This window comes from Bombina bombina, chromosome 5, assembly GCF_027579735.1.
Source record: "Bombina bombina isolate aBomBom1 chromosome 5, aBomBom1.pri, whole genome shotgun sequence".
Taxonomy (NCBI): Eukaryota; Metazoa; Chordata; class Amphibia; order Anura; family Bombinatoridae; genus Bombina; species Bombina bombina.
Window position 1 is genome coordinate 253207768 of NC_069503.1, and position 20285 is coordinate 253228052.

At 38.9% G+C, this 20285-nt stretch overlaps 1 protein-coding gene across 2 annotated transcripts in view; it reads left to right on the plus strand.

The window, feature by feature from the left end:
* The window catches only part of LOC128660219 (phosphatidylinositol 5-phosphate 4-kinase type-2 alpha), a 487148-nt gene that overhangs the window by 194097 nt on the left and 272766 nt on the right, over positions 1–20285 (plus strand). For both annotated transcript variants that reach the window (XM_053713954.1, XM_053713956.1), the window contains exon 2: positions 11964–12061. In XM_053713954.1, coding sequence (XP_053569929.1) covers positions 11964–12061 — 98 coding nt within the window. The remainder of the gene's footprint in view (positions 1–11963; positions 12062–20285) is intronic.

Below are 20285 nucleotides of genomic sequence, written 5' to 3' on the forward strand. Positions count from 1 at the left end.
TATTGCTTGTAAACTTATTGAAAGTGATTTCCAAGCTTGCTAGTTTCATTGCTAAGTCTGTTTAAACATGTCTGATTCAGAGGAAACTGTTTGTTCATCATGTTCAAAAGCCAATGTGGAGCCCAATAGAACGATGTGTACCAATTGTATTGATATTGCTTTGAATAAAAGTCAATCTGTACCGATAGAGAAACTATCACCAGACAACGAGGGGGAAGTTATGCCGCCTAACTCTCCTCACGTGTCAGTACCTGCGTCTCCCGCTCGGGAGATGCGTAGGATTGAGACGCCAAGTACATCTAGGCCCTTACAAATCACTTTACATGATATGGCTAATGTTATGAAAGAAGTATTATATAATATGCCCGAATTAAGGGGCAAGCGCGATAGCTCTGGGTTAAGGACAGAGCGCGCTGATGACACGAGAGCCATGTCTGATACTGTGTCACAATTTGCAGAACATGAGGACGGTGAGCTTCATTCTGTCGGTGACGGTTCTGATCCGGGGAGACCGGATTCAGAAATTTCAAATTTTAAATTTAAGCTTGAGAACCTCCGTGTGTTACTAGGGGAGGTATTAGCGGCTCTGAATGATTGCAACACGGTGGCAATTCCAGAGAAATTGTGTAGGTTGGATAGATACTATGCGGTACCGGTGTGTACTGACGTATTTCCTATACCAAAAAGACTTACAGAAATTATTAGTAAGGAGTGGGATAGACCCGGTGTGCCTTTTTCCCCTCCCCCGATATTTAGAAAAATGTTTCCTATAGACGCCACCACACGAGACTTATGGCAGACGGTCCCTAAGGTGGAGGGAGCAGTTTCTTCTTTAGCCAAGCGTACCACTATCCCGGTGGAGGATAGCTGTGCTTTCTCAGATCCAATGGATAAAAAATTAGAGGGTTATCTTAAGAAAATGTTTGTTCAACAGGGTTTTATATTGCAGCCTCTTGCATGCATTGCGCCTGTCACGGCTGCAGCGGCATTCTGGTTTGAGTCTCTGGAAGAGGCGATTCGCACAGAGCCATTGGATGAGGCTTTGAGCAAAGTTAGAACCCTTAAGCATGCTAATGCGTTTGTTTCAGATGCCGTAGTACATCTAACCAAACTTACGGCTAAAAATTCCGGATTCGCCATACAGGCGCGCAGAGCGCTCTGGCTTAAATCCTGGTCAGCGGATGTAACTTCCAAGTCTAAGCTACTTAACATTCCTTTCAAAGGGCAGACCTTATTCGGGCCCGGCTTGAAGGAAATTATTGCTGACATTACGGGAGGTAAGGGCCACGCCCTTCCTCAGGACAGGGCCAAACCAAAGGCCAAACAGTCTAATTTTCGTGCCTTTCGTAACTTCAAGGCAGGAGCAGCATCAACTTCCTCCGCTCCAAAACAGGAAGGAACTACTGCTCATTACAGACAGGGTTGGAAAGGCAACCAGTCATGGAACAAGGGTAAGCAGGCCAGAAAGCCTACTCCCGCCCCTAAGACAGCATGAAGACAGGGCCCCCTATCCGGAGACGGATTTAGTGGGGGGAAGACTTTCTCTCTTCGCCCAGGCTTGGGCAAGAGATGTGCAGGATCCCTGGACGTTGAAGATTATATCTCAGGGATACCTTCTGGATTTCAAAACCTCTCCTCCACAAGGGAGGTTTCATCTTTCGAGGTTATCAACAAACCTAGTAAAGAGAGAGGCATTTCTACAATGTGTACAAGACCTCTTAATCATGGGAGTGATCCACTCAGTTCCGCGATCGGAACAGGGACAAGGATTTTACTCAAATCTATTTGTGGTTCCCAAAAAAGAGGGAACCTTCAGACCAATCTTGGACTTAAAGATCTTAAACAAATTCCTAAGGGTACCATCGTTCAAGATGGAAACCATTCGAACCATCCTACCCATGATCCAAGAGGGTCAATATATGACCACAGTGGACTTAAAGGATGCTTACCTTCATATACCGATTCACAAAGATCATTATCGGTACCTAAGGTTTGCCTTTCTAGACAGGCATTACCAGTTTGTGGCTCTTCCCTTCGGGTTAGCCACAGCCCCGAGAATTTTTACGAAGGTTCTGGGCTCACTTCTGGCGGTACTAAGACCACGAGGCATAGCGGTGGCTCCGTACCTAGACGACATTCTGATACAAGCGTCAAGTTTTCAGAATGCAAAGTCTCATACAGAGATAGTTCTAGCATTTCTGAGGTCGCATGGGTGGAAAGTGAACGTGGAAAAGAGTTCTCTGTTACCACTCACAAGGGTCCCTTTTCTAGGGACTCTTATAGATTCTGTAGAGATGAAGATTTACCTGACGGAGTCCAGGTTATCAAAGATTCTCAATGCTTGCCGTGTCCTTCATTCCGTTCCAAGCCCATCAGTAGCTCAGTGCATGGAGGTAATCGGCTTAATGGTCGCGGCAATGGACATAGTGCCATTTGCGCGCCTGCATCTCAGACCGCTGCAACTATGCATGCTCAGTCAATGGAACGGGGATTACTCAGATCTGTCCCCTTTGCTAAATCTGGACCAGGAGACCAGAGATTCTCTTCTCTGGTGGTTGTCACCGGTTCATCTGTCCAAAGGAATGACCTTTCGCAGACCAGATTGGACGATTGTAACAACGGATGCCAGCCTTCTAGGCTGGGGAGCAGTCTGGAATTCCCTGAAGGCTCAGGGATCGTGGACTCAGGAGGAGAAACTCCTTCCAATAAACATTCTAGAATTAAGAGCAATATTCAATGCTCTTCTAGCTTGGCCTCAGTTAGCAAAACTGAGGTTCATCAGATTTCAGTCGGACAATATCACGACTGTGGCTTACATCAATCATCAAGGGGGAACCAGGAGTTCCCTAGCGATGTTGGAAGTCTCGAAGATAATTCGCTGGGCAGAGTCTCACTCTTGCCACCTGTCAGCGATTTACATCCCAGGCGTAGAGAACTGGGAGGCGGATTTCCTAAGTCGCCAGACTTTTCATCCGGGAGAGTGGGAACTTCACCCGGAGGTATTTGCTCAACTGATTCGTCGTTGGGGCAAACCGGATATGGATCTCATGGCATCTCGCCAGAACGAGAAGCTTCCTTGTTACGGATCCAGGTCCAGGGACCCGGGAGCGGTGCTGGTAGATGCATTAGCAGCCCCTTGGGTTTTCAACATAGCTTATGTGTTTCCACCATTTCCGTTGCTACCTCGACTGATTGCCAGGATCAAACAGGAGAGGGCATCGGTAATTCTGATAGCGCCTGTGTGGCCACGCAGGACCTGGTATGCAGACCTAGTGGACATGTCGTCCTGTCCACCTTGGTCTCTTCCTCTGTGTCAGGGTCCTTTCAACCATCCAAACCTAATTTCTCTGAGGCTGACTGCCTGGAAATTGAACGCTTGATTCTATCAAAGCGTGGGTTTTCGGATTCGGTTATTGATACATTAATACAGGCTCGGAAACCTGTGACCAGAAAAATTTACCATAAGATATGGCGTAAATATTTATATTGGTGCGAATCCAAGAGTTACTCATGGAGTAAGGTTAGGATTCCTAGGATATTGGCTTTTCTACAAGAGGGTTTAGAAAAGGGTTTATCCGCTAGTTCGCTAAAGGGACAGATTTCAGCTCTGTCTATTCTTTTACACAAACGTCTGGCAGAGAATCCAGACGTCCAGGCCTTTTGTCAGGCTTTGGCTAGAATTAAGCCTGTGTTTAAAGCTGTTGCTCCTCCGTGGAGCTTAAACTTGGTTCTTAAAGTTCTTCAGGGTGTTCCGTTTGAACCCCTTCATTCCATTGATATTAAGCTTTTATCTTGGAAAGTTTTGTTTTTGATGGCTATTTCCTCGGCTTGAAGAGTCTCTGAGTTATCTGCCTTACATTGTGATTCTCCTTATCTGATCTTTCATTCAGACAAGATAGTACTGCGTACTAAACCTGGGTTTTTGCCTAAGGTTGTTTCTAACAGGAATATCAATCAAGAGATTGTTGTTCCATCATTATGTCCTAATCCTTCTTCAAAGAAGGAACGTCTTTTGCATAATCTAGACGTGGTCCGTGCTCTGAAGTTCTACTTACAGGCAACTAAAGATTTTAGACAAACTTCTTCTCTGTTTGTCGTTTACTCTGGACAGAGGAGAGGTCAAAAGGCTTCGGCTACCTCTCTCTCTTTTTTGGCTTCGTAGCATAATACGTTTAGCCTATGAGACTGCTGGACAGCAGCCTCCTGAAAGAATTACAGCTCATTCCACTAGAGCTGTGGCTTCCACCTGGGCCTTTAAGAATGAGGCCTCTGTTGAACAGATTTGCAAGGCTGCAACTTGGTCTTCACTTCATACTTTTTCCAAATTTTACAAATTTGACACTTTCGCTTCTTCGGAGGCTGGTTTTGGGAGAAAGGTTCTACAGGCAGTGGTTCCTTCTGTTTAATGTTCCTGCCTTGTCCCTCCCATCATCCGTGTACTAAGCTTTGGTATGGGTATCCCATAAGTAATGGATGACCCCTGGACTGAACACACTTAACAAGAGAAAACATAATTTATGCTTACCTGATAAATTTATTTCTCTTGTAGTGTGTTCAGTCCATGGCCCGCCCTGTCTTTTTAAGGCAGGTTCTAAATTTTAAAATTATAACTCCAGTCACCACTGCACCTTATAGTTTCTCCTTTCTCGTCTTGTTTTGGTCGAATGACTGGATATGACATGTGAGGGGAGGAGCTATATAGCAGCTCTGCTTTGGTGATGCTCTTGCAACTTCCTGTTGGGAAGGAGAATATATCCCATAAGTAATGGATGACCCGTGGACTGAACACACTACAAGAGAAATAAATTTATCAGGTAAGCATAAATTATGTTTTTTGTAATTGTAAATATATTGTCTATTACTATCTGGGACATGGAAGAGAACCACAAAGCCTATCTGAAGATAGTGATATTTCTGGCAAGTACTTAGCTTTTAGTTTTTTAAAAACTGGAGTACATTACCATTAAAGGGTATTCCTCTGCGGTGAAGAACTTATTAATGGGCATCCTTGGACTCAGAAATCATTTGGCGTGTTTAGTGTTGCACTTGTATTAAGCATGTTTATTTAATGAGGCATAACCTTATGATCTAATTATGGGCCAAACTACAAGTGGAGAGCTACTTAACATTCCTGCTCGAGCGTTAACTGCGCTAGTAGTAAGCCTTTTGCGCGTGTCAGGCTGCACTCGTATTACAAGTTGAAAGTAAACGGTTTTCGCTCGTGTGCTAAACAGCCAGCGTTAAAAGCCGAAGTTAGAATATCACGTAAGCGTTAATGTATTGCCCCATAGAAAACAATGGAGCAAAGATAGTGGAAAAAGCACTCTACTCGCGCACAAACACAATCGCATATTCTCAAGCTCGCTAACCCGACATGAAAATATAAATATTTCATATTACAATGACCTTGACATAGCAGAATGTGTTATGTTTATTGATAAATACATATTTCTACATATGTCTGATGGTATTGTGGTACAATGTATATCTATACCTATATATGTATATGTATGTATATATATATATATATATATATATATATATAAATATATATATATATAGGTATAGATATATGTAGGAATATCTATTTATAAATACTTAAAACATATTCTTCCATGTGCAGAACAATGAAATGTTATTTATAGTAAATACATAGTTAAACACTATTAAATATGAATATTGTATAAATTGCATAAATATGATTTCATATGTTTTCATCCACTTAACTACAAAGGGCTCCAATGCACTTCTATATGTGTATATATATTTGTATAAACATATTTATGTATTTATAGGTGTATATATGTCTGTCAATACATATATACACATATATAAATACATATATACACAAATATATACCTCTAATGTATTTTTGATGTGTTTTGTGCAACTTTTTTGTTTGTTAACCAGAGCTCTGAGGATGCGGTAATCATTCTTGCGTAAATCACGATTGCACTCAAGTGATTTACTTTTAACTTGTTATACGAGCATAAAACACGACTCGCCCAAACACCCATGATAAACCCCTGTTCACGTTCCACTAGTAATCTGGCCCTATATATTCTTTTAACAGGTGTGAGACATTGCTAATTATAAGTTTACAATTTGATAGATTTGTGAATTGCACAACTTTATTTATAAGAAAGGTTAATGGCTACCTTTCTCTTCATATTATTCCCTCTGATAGTCCTTGCAGGAATATAGTTTTAGCAAATCTGCTACTTAGTTACCCTATTGAACGGATTCTACTAGGTATGTGCCAAATTATTTATTTGGAAATTAGTTTGTCAAATTAATTAAAATATGGCTGCGGGTAGAAGCATTTGGTTATTTTCGGCATTGGGTATATTAGTGTTAAATTGCAACACACAAAAATCAGGATTTGCACAGATCATTGTGTGTAGAACTTTATTGCTAATATATCTGACACTGAAAATAGCCGAATGCTGCTAACCTCTGCCTTATTTGAAATTTGTTTCACACATCAATAACAAATTTTACACATACCTACAGCAATGCCTCCTTTAAATCTCTTCACAAGACTATTAGAGATAAAACTAAGGGCAATTTTAGTCTGGACTTAAATGGATGCTTGGAGTTTATTTAGTTGTATTTATTAAATAGACTGTATCCTAATGACCTCTCCGTATAAATCAGGCATAAGCAACCTGTGTCTATCAAAGGGCCTCATGTACAGTATCTATAAGTCCTCAAAAGAACTTTATTGCTCGACCCTTAACAAATTTGTTAAAATCAAACATGAGCTAGATTTATCAATTTGTAGATGTTTCACGTTATGAACTTGTCTGTATTTTGTAGCAAAATTATGCGTGTGTTTTTGTTCCTCATATTTAACATTAGATTAGGGCTTGTGCAGGGCTTGTCAATCACCCCAGTCGAATGCGTCCAGGGTGATTTTTTCCCACCAACTTTAAGTTGGCAGAGAGGGCTTAGGAATCAGAGGTTTAAACCTCAGCTTAATAAATATCAGTTGCCGGCTCAAATGAGTGAGCATACAGCCAATCAGGATATTTGTCTCATAATAAGTAATGCCTTATGTGTGGGATACACCACAAAGGAGAATTAGACTGAAGCAAGAGTATGTGTATGGTTTAGGGGGAAAATAGCATTTTTTTTTCTTGTTCAAAGGAGAGGATGTGGCTGCAGTAGAAGCCTTCCTGTCTGCCAGTTGCCCATCCTTGCCGGGAAAAGAGATCATTAACTAAAGCCCGGTTTTGAGTAGTACAAGTAGAAAACGGTGTATTTTCAAATGTTTTTAAAGGGGGATTAATTGCAAAATGTAATGTTGTGTTGAAATGCACAATAATTGATACATTTGTTTATTGTTAGAGAAAAAAACATTGTTATGACCAAGTTTGCTTTTGATACCATATTATTGTGCAGTTTATTATACTTTTATGGTGTGTAATTTTATTTATAAAACTGGTTACTTAATCTAGTCTCTCGTTGCAGTCATTTGCTATAAATTTTCAAATTTTGATCAGTTTCCTTAATTAGAAGCAGACATGATTTGTCATATAAAGTATCTCTATATTTTCAAAACATAAGAATATGACTATAAATTTGCAAGTAGTTTTCATAAAATGCTTTACGTTAAATGATAAATGATCAGAATTATGTTTGAATTTGAACATATAGTCCTTTTTTTCACATTTTTTACCCAATTTATTTTTTTTATTGGTATTAAATGAGTATTCGTTTAGCCTCGTGATAATAGCCTCCAAGTAAAAAAACATTTAACTATAGTTTGTATATAAAAGGAATTTATGATTAGTTTATTATCTATATAATTTCATAGACTGGTAAAACCTTTCTGAAACAACTGGTGTATCTTGACACTCTTTTAAAAACGTACTGCCAATAAAGGGCAACATTATGAGTGGAGTGCAGTAACGCACTAGCGAAAAGGGGTTTATTGCGAGTGCTTTTCGCTCGTATTACAAGTTGAAAGTAAACACGACTGCTTGAGCACCGTTAAAGTTAACGCTCGTCTGGATAGCTCAACCTCAGATCTGGTGAACTGTTTTGCAAAACAAAAAAGTGTCACAAAACAAATAAAAATACATTACAAAGTACAGTTACTTTCATAATAACATAATAACACCTAATAAACACCTAAAAAACCATTATTTTAAAAAATTGCATAAAAAGTTGTAAAGGCTCAAAGATATGAAGTCTCAGGTGTTAGAAAAACTGGCAGGCAAAGGGAACATAGTAACATAGTAGATGAGGTTGAAAAAACCCCATTAGTGTACATACATAAACATCTCTAAATATATATATATATATATATATATATATATATATATATATATGTATATGTATGTGTGTATGTATATATATATATATATATTTGTGTACATATGTGTTTATGTATTTATATGTGTATATATGTATTTACAGACACATATAATAAATACTAGGGTTGCACTGATACCATTTTTTTAAGACAGAGTACAAGTACCGATTTTTTTCTTCAAATACTCACAGATACCAATTACCGATACTTTTTTTTATGTCATGACAGTTTACCAAGCACAATACAGACTAATGATTTAAGATTCTTTATAATTATGAACTGTATCTCAAAATACATTTTGAAATAATAAAACAGTTTTATGTGCTTGTTGTCACAAAGTTCACAGAACATGTTTATAAATAAAAATATTTCAATAGCATATATTAATAATAACAACAATAAAAAACAGCTGCAGCAGTTGGGGCTGGAAATCTACAATTTAAAGGGGTGATTACTGTACTGGATACAATTGGGTTGTAGGGTGCCTATATCGCTCATCAATCTGACATTTGTACTTAATACAAAGTAATATAATTTAATTCTGAAAATAATATTGGGGAAGGAGTATCCCAGTAAAGCCCTTTGAGAGAAATGGGGCATTTGTATTCTACTGACTCAACAGAAAATAGGGCCGGTCTTCATATTTTTCCAGGGCTGCTTTTTATTCCCAGTCCAGCCCTGGCTAAGGATGTTCCTCAGAGTACTGTATGTTTTGAGCATAATTGTGCAAGATGAGAACTAGCAGTATAACAGGCAATTTAGCAATTAGAATGTTTTCAAAAGTTAGTGGCAAGTCTGTTTCTGTTATCAGTAAAGACGTTTGATGCTAAGCTGAACAGTCTCACTTTTTACACTACTGCATGGGTCAGAAAGATATTTTTGGGCCATTAAATCTCAGTTTATTAACTGCCCAGTACTTCAGGGGTTTGTCTGAATGAGGTGCAGTGATCTATCCCAGGTAGGCTTCAAGCTGTAAAGTAGCAGCTTTTGGAGCACTGCTCTGACGTACAATAATACAAATAACAGCAATTTGTATTGGCAGAACAGAAGTGAACAATTTTTAGTTAAGTCTCCACTCCAGTTTAAAATGAAATGGGAACGTGCAGTTTGAAAAACGCCACAAGATGGAGAATGGGTAGGAATTGGAGGTATCAGTTTAAGTATCGGTGCATTTGCACGAGTACAAGTACTCATGCAAATACTTGGTATCGGCACTGATACTAGTATTGGTATTGATGCAACCCTAATAAATACACATAACTACAAGTATACACATATAGACATATATATTTATATAAGTGCATTGGAGACCTTTGCATGCAAGTAGATGAAAACATGTCAAAACATATTTATGTAATATTCATATTTTATAAGGTGTGAAACTGTGTATTTACTGTAATTATGTCACATTCCAATGTTCTGCACATAGTTTGTAAGTTTTTATAAGTAGATGTTCCTATATCTCTGTATATATCTATACCTATATATAATATGTGTGTGTGTGTGTGTGTGTATGTATATATATATATATATATATATATATATATATATATATATATATATATATATATATATAGGTACAGATATATATATTTGTGCAAAATACCATCAGATATATGTAGAAATATGTATTTATGATAATAAATAGAACATATTCTTCTATGTGAAGAACTTTGGAATGTGAAATATTCATATTTTAATGTCAGGTTAGCGCACTTTAGAATATGCGAATGGGTTAGCACGAGAAAGGTGTTTTATTTTACCCCGCACTATTTTTGCTCTATGAATTTCTATGGGGCAATACCTTAACCCGTACGTGATATTCTAACTTTGTCTTTTTACGCTGCTGGTAAGCGCATGAGCGAAAAACAGTTTACTTTCAACTTGTAATAAGGGTGTAACCTGATGTGAAAAAAGATTACTTCTAGTGGAGTTAACACTTGAGCAAGAGGATTAAATACCGCTTCACTTGGAATCTGGGCCAAAATATTTTAGTTATTTTATTCCTTTCAACATGTATGAGTCTGCAAGTGCACGCTAAATTGTATATATTTTATTTCTAATGGAAGTGGTTGGATACCACTACAATTTATATGTTCTATCTTGAGGAATAGTACACCACTCTCTACTGACGGAGTTATAGGATACTGTACTGTGTATGTATATATATATATATATATATATATATATATATATATATATATATATATATATATATATATATATATATATATATATATATATATATATATATATATATATATATATAATCCAATGTAACAATGCGTAAAAAGTAAAATATATTCAAATGGACAGGAAAGTCAAAATGAAACGTGCATGATTCAGATAGAGCATGTAATTTTAAGACACTTTTAAATTCACTTTTATTTTTAAATGTGCTTTGTTCTCTTGGTATCCCTTGTTGAAATAGAGTACACACATATTCTACACTAGTGGGAGCTATCTGCTGATAGTGCATGTACACATTTGTCTCTTATGATTGGCTAACTATATATGTTTATCTAGCTGCCAGTAGTGCAATGATGTTCCTTCAGCAAAGGATAACAAGAGAATGAAGCAAATTTGATGATAGAAGTAAATTGGAAAGTTTTTTTTTAAATTGTATGTTCTATGCAAACCATGAAAGAACATTTTGGGGTTTCCTGTCCCTGTAAATAATTTTTATAGATGTATTTATTTTTTGACATTGGGTTGTCATGTGTATCAAAGCTATATGAGATCATTATTTCATGGGAAATTACTCTGGCCAAGTTCAACATTTAGGGTTGTTCATAAATGATATACGTAGTTGTAATTTTTGTACAATTCCCTGTAGAGCCATATTCCTGTTTTCATTAATCAAAAATGAAAGATAGTGCTTAAAAGTCTTTAGCTTTCCCTTAAGTTTTTTCTTCAGAGAATTCAGAGTATGTCTAGAAATGTTATTAACAGAACTGAATTTGGTATTAGCTATATCTTCTCACTCAATTCATTTTTTGAGCACATTTGAATTCCTTTCTTAACAAACTATTTGTTCCTACGTTTAAGTCCCATATACACAACTGTTGCCTTGTAAACATTTTCTTTCTGCCTGGTTGTAAATGGCAATTTGTTATATTTTAGATATAAGTAATTAGCTAATTAGACTAGTATTTTTAACAATGGGAATATCTTATGGCTGACTACTTTTACCATATTTCTTACTTAAAGGGACACTAAACACTAAAAAAATGCTAGGTAGAATGATGCAGTCAAAGAAAATATTAGTCTGTGAATAACATGTATATGTAGTTTCATTAGTTTAAATATTGACAAAATAAGTTGTAGTGTCTATAAGTAATTGGGAACTGCCATGTTGTAACTTAGGTTACTTTCTCTGCTTTGGCCAATTAGGGACAGTTATAAATGGGTCACTAGAGTGTGCAGCCAATGGCTGTTTGGAATATAACAGCGTTCTGCACTTCTAATAGGAACTAAAAAGCTCACAATTTCAGAATGGAATTACAGGAAAAGGGGACAAAATAAATAATGAAAGTATATTGCAGAGTATATATATATATATATATATATATATATATAGTATTATTTTATATTACCATCTCAAAGTGTTTAATGTCCCTTTAAATTGCATCTTTCTTTACAGATAAATGAACTCAGCCATGTGCAGATCCCTATAATGTTGATGCCAGATGACTTCAAAGCCTACTCCAAAATCAAGGTGGACAATCACCTTTTTAACAAGTAAGTTTTCTTATGAAATCTCAATACTATAAATTTCTGTTTTTTGTCCATGTGTAGTAAAAAGTTTAAATTCCTGGATGGAGAATAAATTATGAAAATGTGTATTTTCTGGAGCTAAAGAAAGAAAATGCATAGTGTGGTAATAGGATAAAAAGATGTTAAAAAAAAATTCAACTGTGAAGAAAAAGCATGTAAGGAAACGGTATCCCCTATTGGTGTGTGTTTGCTGTAACATCAGAGGATGATTTTACTAGCTATATAGACCAGGCATCCCAACTGTCCCTATTTGAGAGGGACAGTCCCTTATTCTGAGCTCTGTCCCTCTGAGACAGCCATATGTTCCTCAGCCCCACCCACAGAATACCTAGAAACACCCACAAACTGCCCTGACACATCCACAGACCACCCAGAAACACCCACAGTCCTGCCCACTGACCTCCCATGATCCCTCCCAACACAGATCCAACCAAAAAATGGTAACTGTCTCCTATCAACCTCCTGTGTCCCTCATTCTCAGTCATGAATGTTGGGAGATATGTGTAGACTAAGACAGCACCTAGTACTGTGTGTGTGCTTAAATAAAAAAAGTAATGTAGTTACTCTATTCTTAATCTATATGTTGAGCCATCAATGAATGTTGCCTAAAATCTATCTCTCTATAACCATTTTATTCTCATAAAGGGACAGTCAAAATTAAACTTTCATGATCTAGATAAAGGACTCAATTTTAAACATCTTTTCATTTTACTTCTATCATCCACTTCATTCTCTTAGTATCCTTTGTTGAAAAGCATACATAGGTAGGCTCAGGAGCTGCAGTGAATGACTGTTAGGTAGTTGCTGATAGGTTGCTGCGCACATGCCGCTTGTCATTTGCTCACCTGATATGTTTACCTATCTCTCAGTAGTGCATTGCTACTTCTTCGACAAAGGATACCAATTTGATAAGAGAAGTCAATTGGAAAGTTTAATTCTAAATGCTTTGTCTGAATTTTATGTCCTTTGAAATAGATATTAAGGCCTAGATTAGAAGTGAAGCCCTATTAAAGGGACAGTCTAGTCAAAATTAAACTTTCATTATTCAGATAGGACTTTTATTTTTAATCAACTTTCCAATTTACTTTTATCATCAAATTTGGATTGTTCTCTTAGTATTCTTAGTTTATACTAAACATAGGTAGGCTCATATGCTAATTTCTAAGCCCTTGAAGGCTGCCTCTAATCACATGCTTTTTAAATCTCTTTTCAACACAAAGAGACAGAAAGTACACGTGGGCCATATAGATAACACTGTGTTTAGGCACAGAAAGTGATTTAAGATTTAGCACAACACAATGCTAAATGTAAGACAATAGATAATAAACAGTCACAGTCATGTGATCAGGGGGCTGGAAGAAGGTTACTAGATACAAGGTAATCACAGAGGTAAAAAGTATATTAATATAACTGTGTTGGTTACGCAAAACTGGGGAATGGGTATTAAAGGGATTATCTATCTTTTAAAACAATAACAATTCTATGGTAGACTGTCCCTTTAATAGCACAGGGTTGTGCTATCAATATCACGGCCTGCGCTCAGAATAGCACACAGTCCGGTATTACAAGTCTATGGGAAAAAGGAATTGCTAGAGAACGTTTAGCACTACCGTCATCTCTTTAGCGGGCCCTATACATTTAATGGCTAGCGTGACTGCTCTTTGTATTCCTCAAATTAAACTTACAGAAAGGGTTAAACACACAGTAGTGTTAGGATGATAGTTTTAAAATGACATGCTTTAAAATTACTATTGGCTAGGCTAGGTGGTTAAGTCTAGTAGAAACATTTCAAATATTGTAGTGTGGATAGTATGATACAATATAGGCAGTTTAAGAGTATTTTAACCTCTTAATTACTACAATGTAACCTTACGTTGCTGGTCGTTAAGTGTTTTTCAACCAATAATAAACATAGTAACATAGTAGATGAGGTTGAAAAAAGACCGAAGTCCATCGAGTTCAACCTATACAAATCCAATATACTTACAAAAAGCCCCAGTTGAGCTTAAAGGGACACTAACCCCAAATTGTTTCTTTAATGGTTTAGACAAGCAACTTTCTAATTTACTCTTATTATCAATTTTCTTTGTTCTCTTGCTAGCTTTATTTAAAAAGCAGGAATGTAACGCTTAAGAGCCGGCCCATTTTTGGTTGAGAACCTGGGTTATGCTTGCTTATTGGTTTGGTAACTGTAGCTACCAATAAGCAAGCACTATCCATGGTTCTGAACCTAAAATGGGCTGGCTCCTAAGCTTTAAATTCCTACTGTTTAAATAAAGATAGTAAGAGAACGAAGAAAAATTGATAGGAGTAAATTAGAAAGTTGCCTAAAATTGCATGCTCTATCTGAATCATTAAAGAAAAAATTTGGGTTTAGTATCCCTTTAAAGGGATACTAAACCCTATTTCTTCTGTTAAGTGTGATCAGTCCACGGGTCATCATTACTTCTGGGATATTACTCCTCCCCAACAGGAAGTGCAAGAGGATTCACCCAGCAGAGCTGCATATAGCTCCTCCCCTCTACGTCACTCCCAGTCATTCTCTTGCACCCAACGACTAGATAGGATGTGTGAGAGGACTATGGTGATTATACTTAGTTTTATATCTTCAATCAAAAGTTTGTTATTTTAAAATAGCACCGGAGTGTGTTATTATCTCTCTGGCAGAGTTTGAAGAAGAATCTACCAGAGTTTTTGTTATGATTTTAGCCGGAGTAGTTAAGATCATATTGCTGTTTCTCGGCCATCTGAGGAGAGGTAAACTTCAGATCAGGGGACAGCGGGCAGATGAATCTGCATAGAGGTATGTAGCAGTTTTTATTTTCTGACAATGGAATTGATGAGAAAATCCTGCCATACCGATATAATGTCATGTATGTATACTTTACACTTCAGTATTCTGGGGAATGGTACTTCACTAGAATTACACTGTAAGAAATACATAAAGCTGTTTAATAACTAGATATTATGTTTAACGTTTTTGCTGGAATGTAAAATCGTTTTCATTTGCTGAGGTACTGAGTGAATAAATGTTTGGGCACTATTTTTCCACTTGGCAGTTGCTTAATCTGTTTTCTGACAGTTTCTGTTCTCCCTCACTGCTGTGTGTGAGGGGGAGGGGCCGTTTTTTGGCGCTTTTACTATGCATCAAATATTTCAGTCAGCAACTCATTGTATTCCCTGCATGATCCGGTTCATCTCTACAGAGCTCAGGGGTCTTCAAAACTTATTTTGAGGGAGGTAATTTCTCTCAGCAGAGCTGTGAGAATTATAGTTTGACTGAGATAAAAAACGTTTATTCTGTAATTTGTTTCCTGCTTTCAGAATTTGTTATCTTTGCTAATGGGATTAAACCTTTGCTAAAGTTGTGTTGTTTACAAGGATTGAGGCTATAACTGTTTCAATTTATTAATTTTCAACTGTCATAGATCTTCTGTGCTTCTTAAAGGCACAGTACGTTTTAATATTATTCTAATTGAATTGTATTTCCAAGTTGCAAGTTTATTTGCTAGTGTGTTAAACATGTCTGATTCAGAGGATGATACCTGTGTCATTTGTTGCAATACCAAAGTGGAGCCCAATAGAAATTTATGTACTAACTGTATTGATGCTACTTTAAATAAAAATCAATCTGTACAAATTGAACAAATTTCACCAAACAACGAGGGGAGAGTTATGCCGACTAACTCGCCTCACGTGTCAGTACCTACATCTCCCGCTCAGAGGGAGGTGCGTGATATTGTAGCGCCGAGTACATCTGGGCGGCCATTACAAATCACATTACAGGATATGGCTACTGTTATGACTGAGGTTTTGGCTAAATTACCAGAACTAAGAGGTAAGCGTGATCACTCTGGGGTGAGAACAGAGTGCGCTGATAATATTAGGGCCATGTCAGACACTGCGTCACAGGTGGCAGAACATGAGGACGGAGAACTTCATTCTGTGGGTGACGGTTCTGATCCAAACAGACTGGATTCAGATATTTCAAATTTTAAATTTAAACTGGAAAACCTCCGTGTATTACTAGGGGAGGTGTTAGCGGCTCTGAATGATTGTAACACAGTTGCAATACCAGAGAAAATGTGTAGGTTGGATAAATATTTTGCGGTACCGACGAGTACTGAGGTTTTTCCTATACCTAAGAGACTTACTGAAATTGTTACTAAGGAGTGGGATAGACCCGGTGTGCCGTTCTCACCCCCTCCGATATTTAGAAAAATGTTTCCAATAGACGCCACCACAAGGGACTTATGGCAAACGGTCCCTAAGGTGGAGGGAGCAGTTTCTACCTTAGCTAAGCATACCACTATCCCGGTGGAGGATAGCTGTGCTTTTTCAGATCCAATGGATAAAAAGTTAGAGGGTTACCTTAAGAAAATGTTTGTTCAACAAGGTTTTATATTGCAACCCCTTGCATGCATTGCGCCGATCACGGCTGCAGCGGCATTCTGGATTGAGTCTCTGGAAGAGAACATTGGTTCAGCTACTCTGGACGACATTACGGACAGGCTTAGAGTCCTTAAACTAGCTAATTCATTCATTTCGGAGGCCGTAGTACATCTTACTAAACTTACGGCGAAGAATTCAGGATTCGCCATTCAGGCACGCAGGGCGCTGTGGCTAAAATCCTGGTCAGCTGATGTTACTTCTAAGTCTAAATTGCTTAATATACCTTTCAAAGGGCAGACCTTATTCGGGCCCGGGTTGAAAGAGATTATCGCTGACATTACAGGAGGTAAAGGCCATGCCCTGCCTCAGGACAAAGCCAAAGCCAAGACTAGACAGTCTAATTTTCGTTCCTTTCGTAATTTCAAAGCAGGAGCAGCATCAACTTCCTCTGCACCAAAACAGGAAGGAGCTGTTGCTCGCTACAGACAAGGCTGGAAACCTAACCAGTCCTGGAACAAGGGCAAGCAGACTAGGAAACCTGCTGCTGCCCCTAAAACAGCATGAATTGAGGGCCCCCGATCCGGGATCGGATCTAGTGGGGGGCAGACTTTCTCTCTTCGCCCAGGCTTGGGCAAGAGATGTTCAGGATCCCTGGGCGCTAGAGATAATATCTCAGGGATACCTTCTGAACTTCAAATACTCTCCTCCAAGAGAGAGATTTCATCTGTCAAGATTGTCAACAATCCAGACAAAGAAAGAGGCGTTTCTACGCTGCGTACAAGAGCTCTTGTTAATGGGAGTAATCCATCCAGTTCCACGATCAGAACAGGGACGGGTTTTACTCAAATCTGTTTGTGGTTCCCAAAAAAGAGGGAACTTTCAGACCAATCCTGGACTTAAAGATCCTAAACAAATTCCTAAGAGTTCCATCGTTCAAGATGGAGACTATTCGGACAATTTTACCTATGATCCAAGAAGGTCAGTACATGACCACTGTAGATTTAAAAGATGCTTACCTTCACATACCGATTCACAAAGATCATTATCGGTACCTAAGGTTTGCCTTCCTAGACAGGCATTACCAGTTTGTGGCTCTTCCATTCGGATTGGCTACAGCTCCAAGAATCTTCACAAAGGTTCTGGGTGCTCTTCTGGCGGTACTAAGACCGCGGGGAATCTCGGTAGCTCCATACCTAGACGACATTCTGATACAAGCTTCAAGCTTTCAAACTGCCAAGTCTCATACAGAGTTAGTGCTGGCATTTCTAAGGTCACATGGATGGAAGGTGAACGAAAAGAAAAGTTCACTCGTTCCACTCACAAGAGTTCCCTTCCTGGGGACTCTTATAGATTCTGTAGAAATGAAGATTTACCTGACAGAGGACAGGCTAACAAGACTTCAAAGTGCTTGCCGCACCCTTCATTCCATTCAACACCCGTCAGTGGCTCAATGCATGGAGGTAATCGGCTTAATGGTAGCGGCAATGGACATAGTACCCTTTGCACGCTTACACCTCAGACCACTGCAACTGTGCATGCTAAGTCAGTGGAATGGGGATTACTCAGACTTATCCCCTTCTCTGAATCTGGATCAAGAGACCAGAAATTCTCTTCTATGGTGGCTTTCTCGGCCACATCTGTCCAGGGGGATGCCATTCAGCAGACCAGACTGGACAATTGTAACAACAGACGCCAGCCTTCTAGGTTGGGGTGCCGTCTGGAATTCTCTGAAGGCTCAGGGACAATGGAGTCAGGAGGAGAGTCTCCTGCCAATAAACATTCTGGAATTGAGAGCAGTTCTCAATGCCCTCCTGGCTTGGCCCCAATTGACAACTCGGGGGTTCATCAGGTTTCAGTCGGACAACATCACGACTGTAGCTTACATCAACCATCAGGGAGGGACAAGAAGCTCCCTAGCTATGATGGAAGTATCAAAGATAATTCGCTGGGCAGAGTCTCACTCTTGCCACCTGTCAGCAATCCACATCCCGGGAGTGGAGAACTGGGAGGCGGATTTCTTAAGTCGTCAGACTTTTCATCCGGGGGAGTGGGAACTTCATCCGGAGGTCTTTGCCCAAATACTTCGACGTTGGGGCAAACCAGAGATAGATCTCATGGCGTCTCGACAGAACGCCAAGCTTCCTCGTTACGGGTCCAGATCCAGGGATCCAGGAGCAGTCCTGATAGATGCTCTGACAGCACCTTGGGACTTCAGGATGGCTTACGTGTTTCCACCCTTCCCGTTGCTTCCTCGATTGATTGCCAGAATCAAACAAGAGAGAGCATCAGTGATTCTAATAGCACCTGCGTGGCCACGCAGGACTTGGTATGCAGACCTGGTGGACATGTCATCCTGTCCACCTTGGTCTCTACCTCTGAAACAGGACCTTCTGATACAGGGTCCCTTCAAACATCAAAATCTAACTTCTCTGAAGCTGACTGCTTGGAAATTGAACGCTTGATTTTATCAAGACGTGGGTTTTCTGAGTCAGTTATTGATACCTTAATACAGGCTAGGAAACCTGTTACCAGAAAGATTTACCATAAGATATGGCGTAAATACCTATATTGGTGTGAATCCAAAGGTTACTCTTGGAGTAAGGTTAGGATTCCTAGGATATTGTCTTTTCTACAAGAAGGTTTAGAAAAGGGTTTATCTGCTAGTTCTTTAAAGGGACAGATCTCAGCTCTGTCCATTCTGTTACACAAACGTCTGTCAGAAGTTCCTGACGTCCAGGCTTTTTGTCAGGCTTTGGCCAGGATTAAGCCTGTGTTTAAAACTGTTGCTCCACCATGGAGTTTAAACCTTGTTCTTAATGTTTTACAGGGCGTTCCGTTTGAACCCCTTCATTCCATTGATATAAAGTTGTTATCTTGGAAAGTTCTATTTTTAATGGCTATTTCCTCGGCTCGAAGAGTCTCTGAATTATCAGCCTTACATTGTGATTCTCCTTATTTGATTTTTCATTCGGATAAGGTAGTCCTGCGTACTAAACCTGGGTTCTTACCTAAGGTAGTTACTAACAGGAATATCAATCAAGAGATTGTTGTTCCTTCTTTATGCCCAAATCCTTCTTCAAAGAAGGAACGTCTACTGCACAACCTGGATGTAGTCCGTGCTCTAAAATTTTACTTACAGGCAACTAAGGAATTTCGACAAACGTCTTCTCTGTTTGTCATTTACTCTGGGCAGAGGAGAGGTCAAAAAGCTTCCGCTACCTCTCTTTCTTTTTGGCTTCGTAGCATAATTCGTTTAGCTTATGAGACTGCTGGACAGCAGCCTCCTGAAAGAATTACAGCTCATTCTACTAGAGCTGTGGCTTCCACTTGGGCCTTCAAGAATGAGGCCTCTGTTGAACAGATTTGCAAGGCTGCAACTTGGTCTTCGCTTCATACTTTTTCCAAATTTTACAAATTTGACACTTTTGCTTCATCGGAGGCTATTTTTGGGAGAAAGGTTCTTCAGGCAGTGGTTCCTTCTGTATAAAGAGCCTGCCTATCCCTCCCGTCATCCGTGTACTTTTGCTTTGGTATTGGTATCCCAGAAGTAATGATGACCCGTGGACTGATCACACTTAACAGAAGAAAACATAATTTATGCTTACCTGATAAATTCCTTTCTTCTGTAGTGTGATCAGTCCACGGCCCGCCCTGTTTTTAAGGCAGGTAAATATTTTTTAATTTATACTCCAGTCACCACTTCACCCTTGGCTTTTCTTTTCTCGTTGGTCCTTGGTCGAATGACTGGGAGTGACGTAGAGGGGAGGAGCTATATGCAGCTCTGCTGGGTGAATCC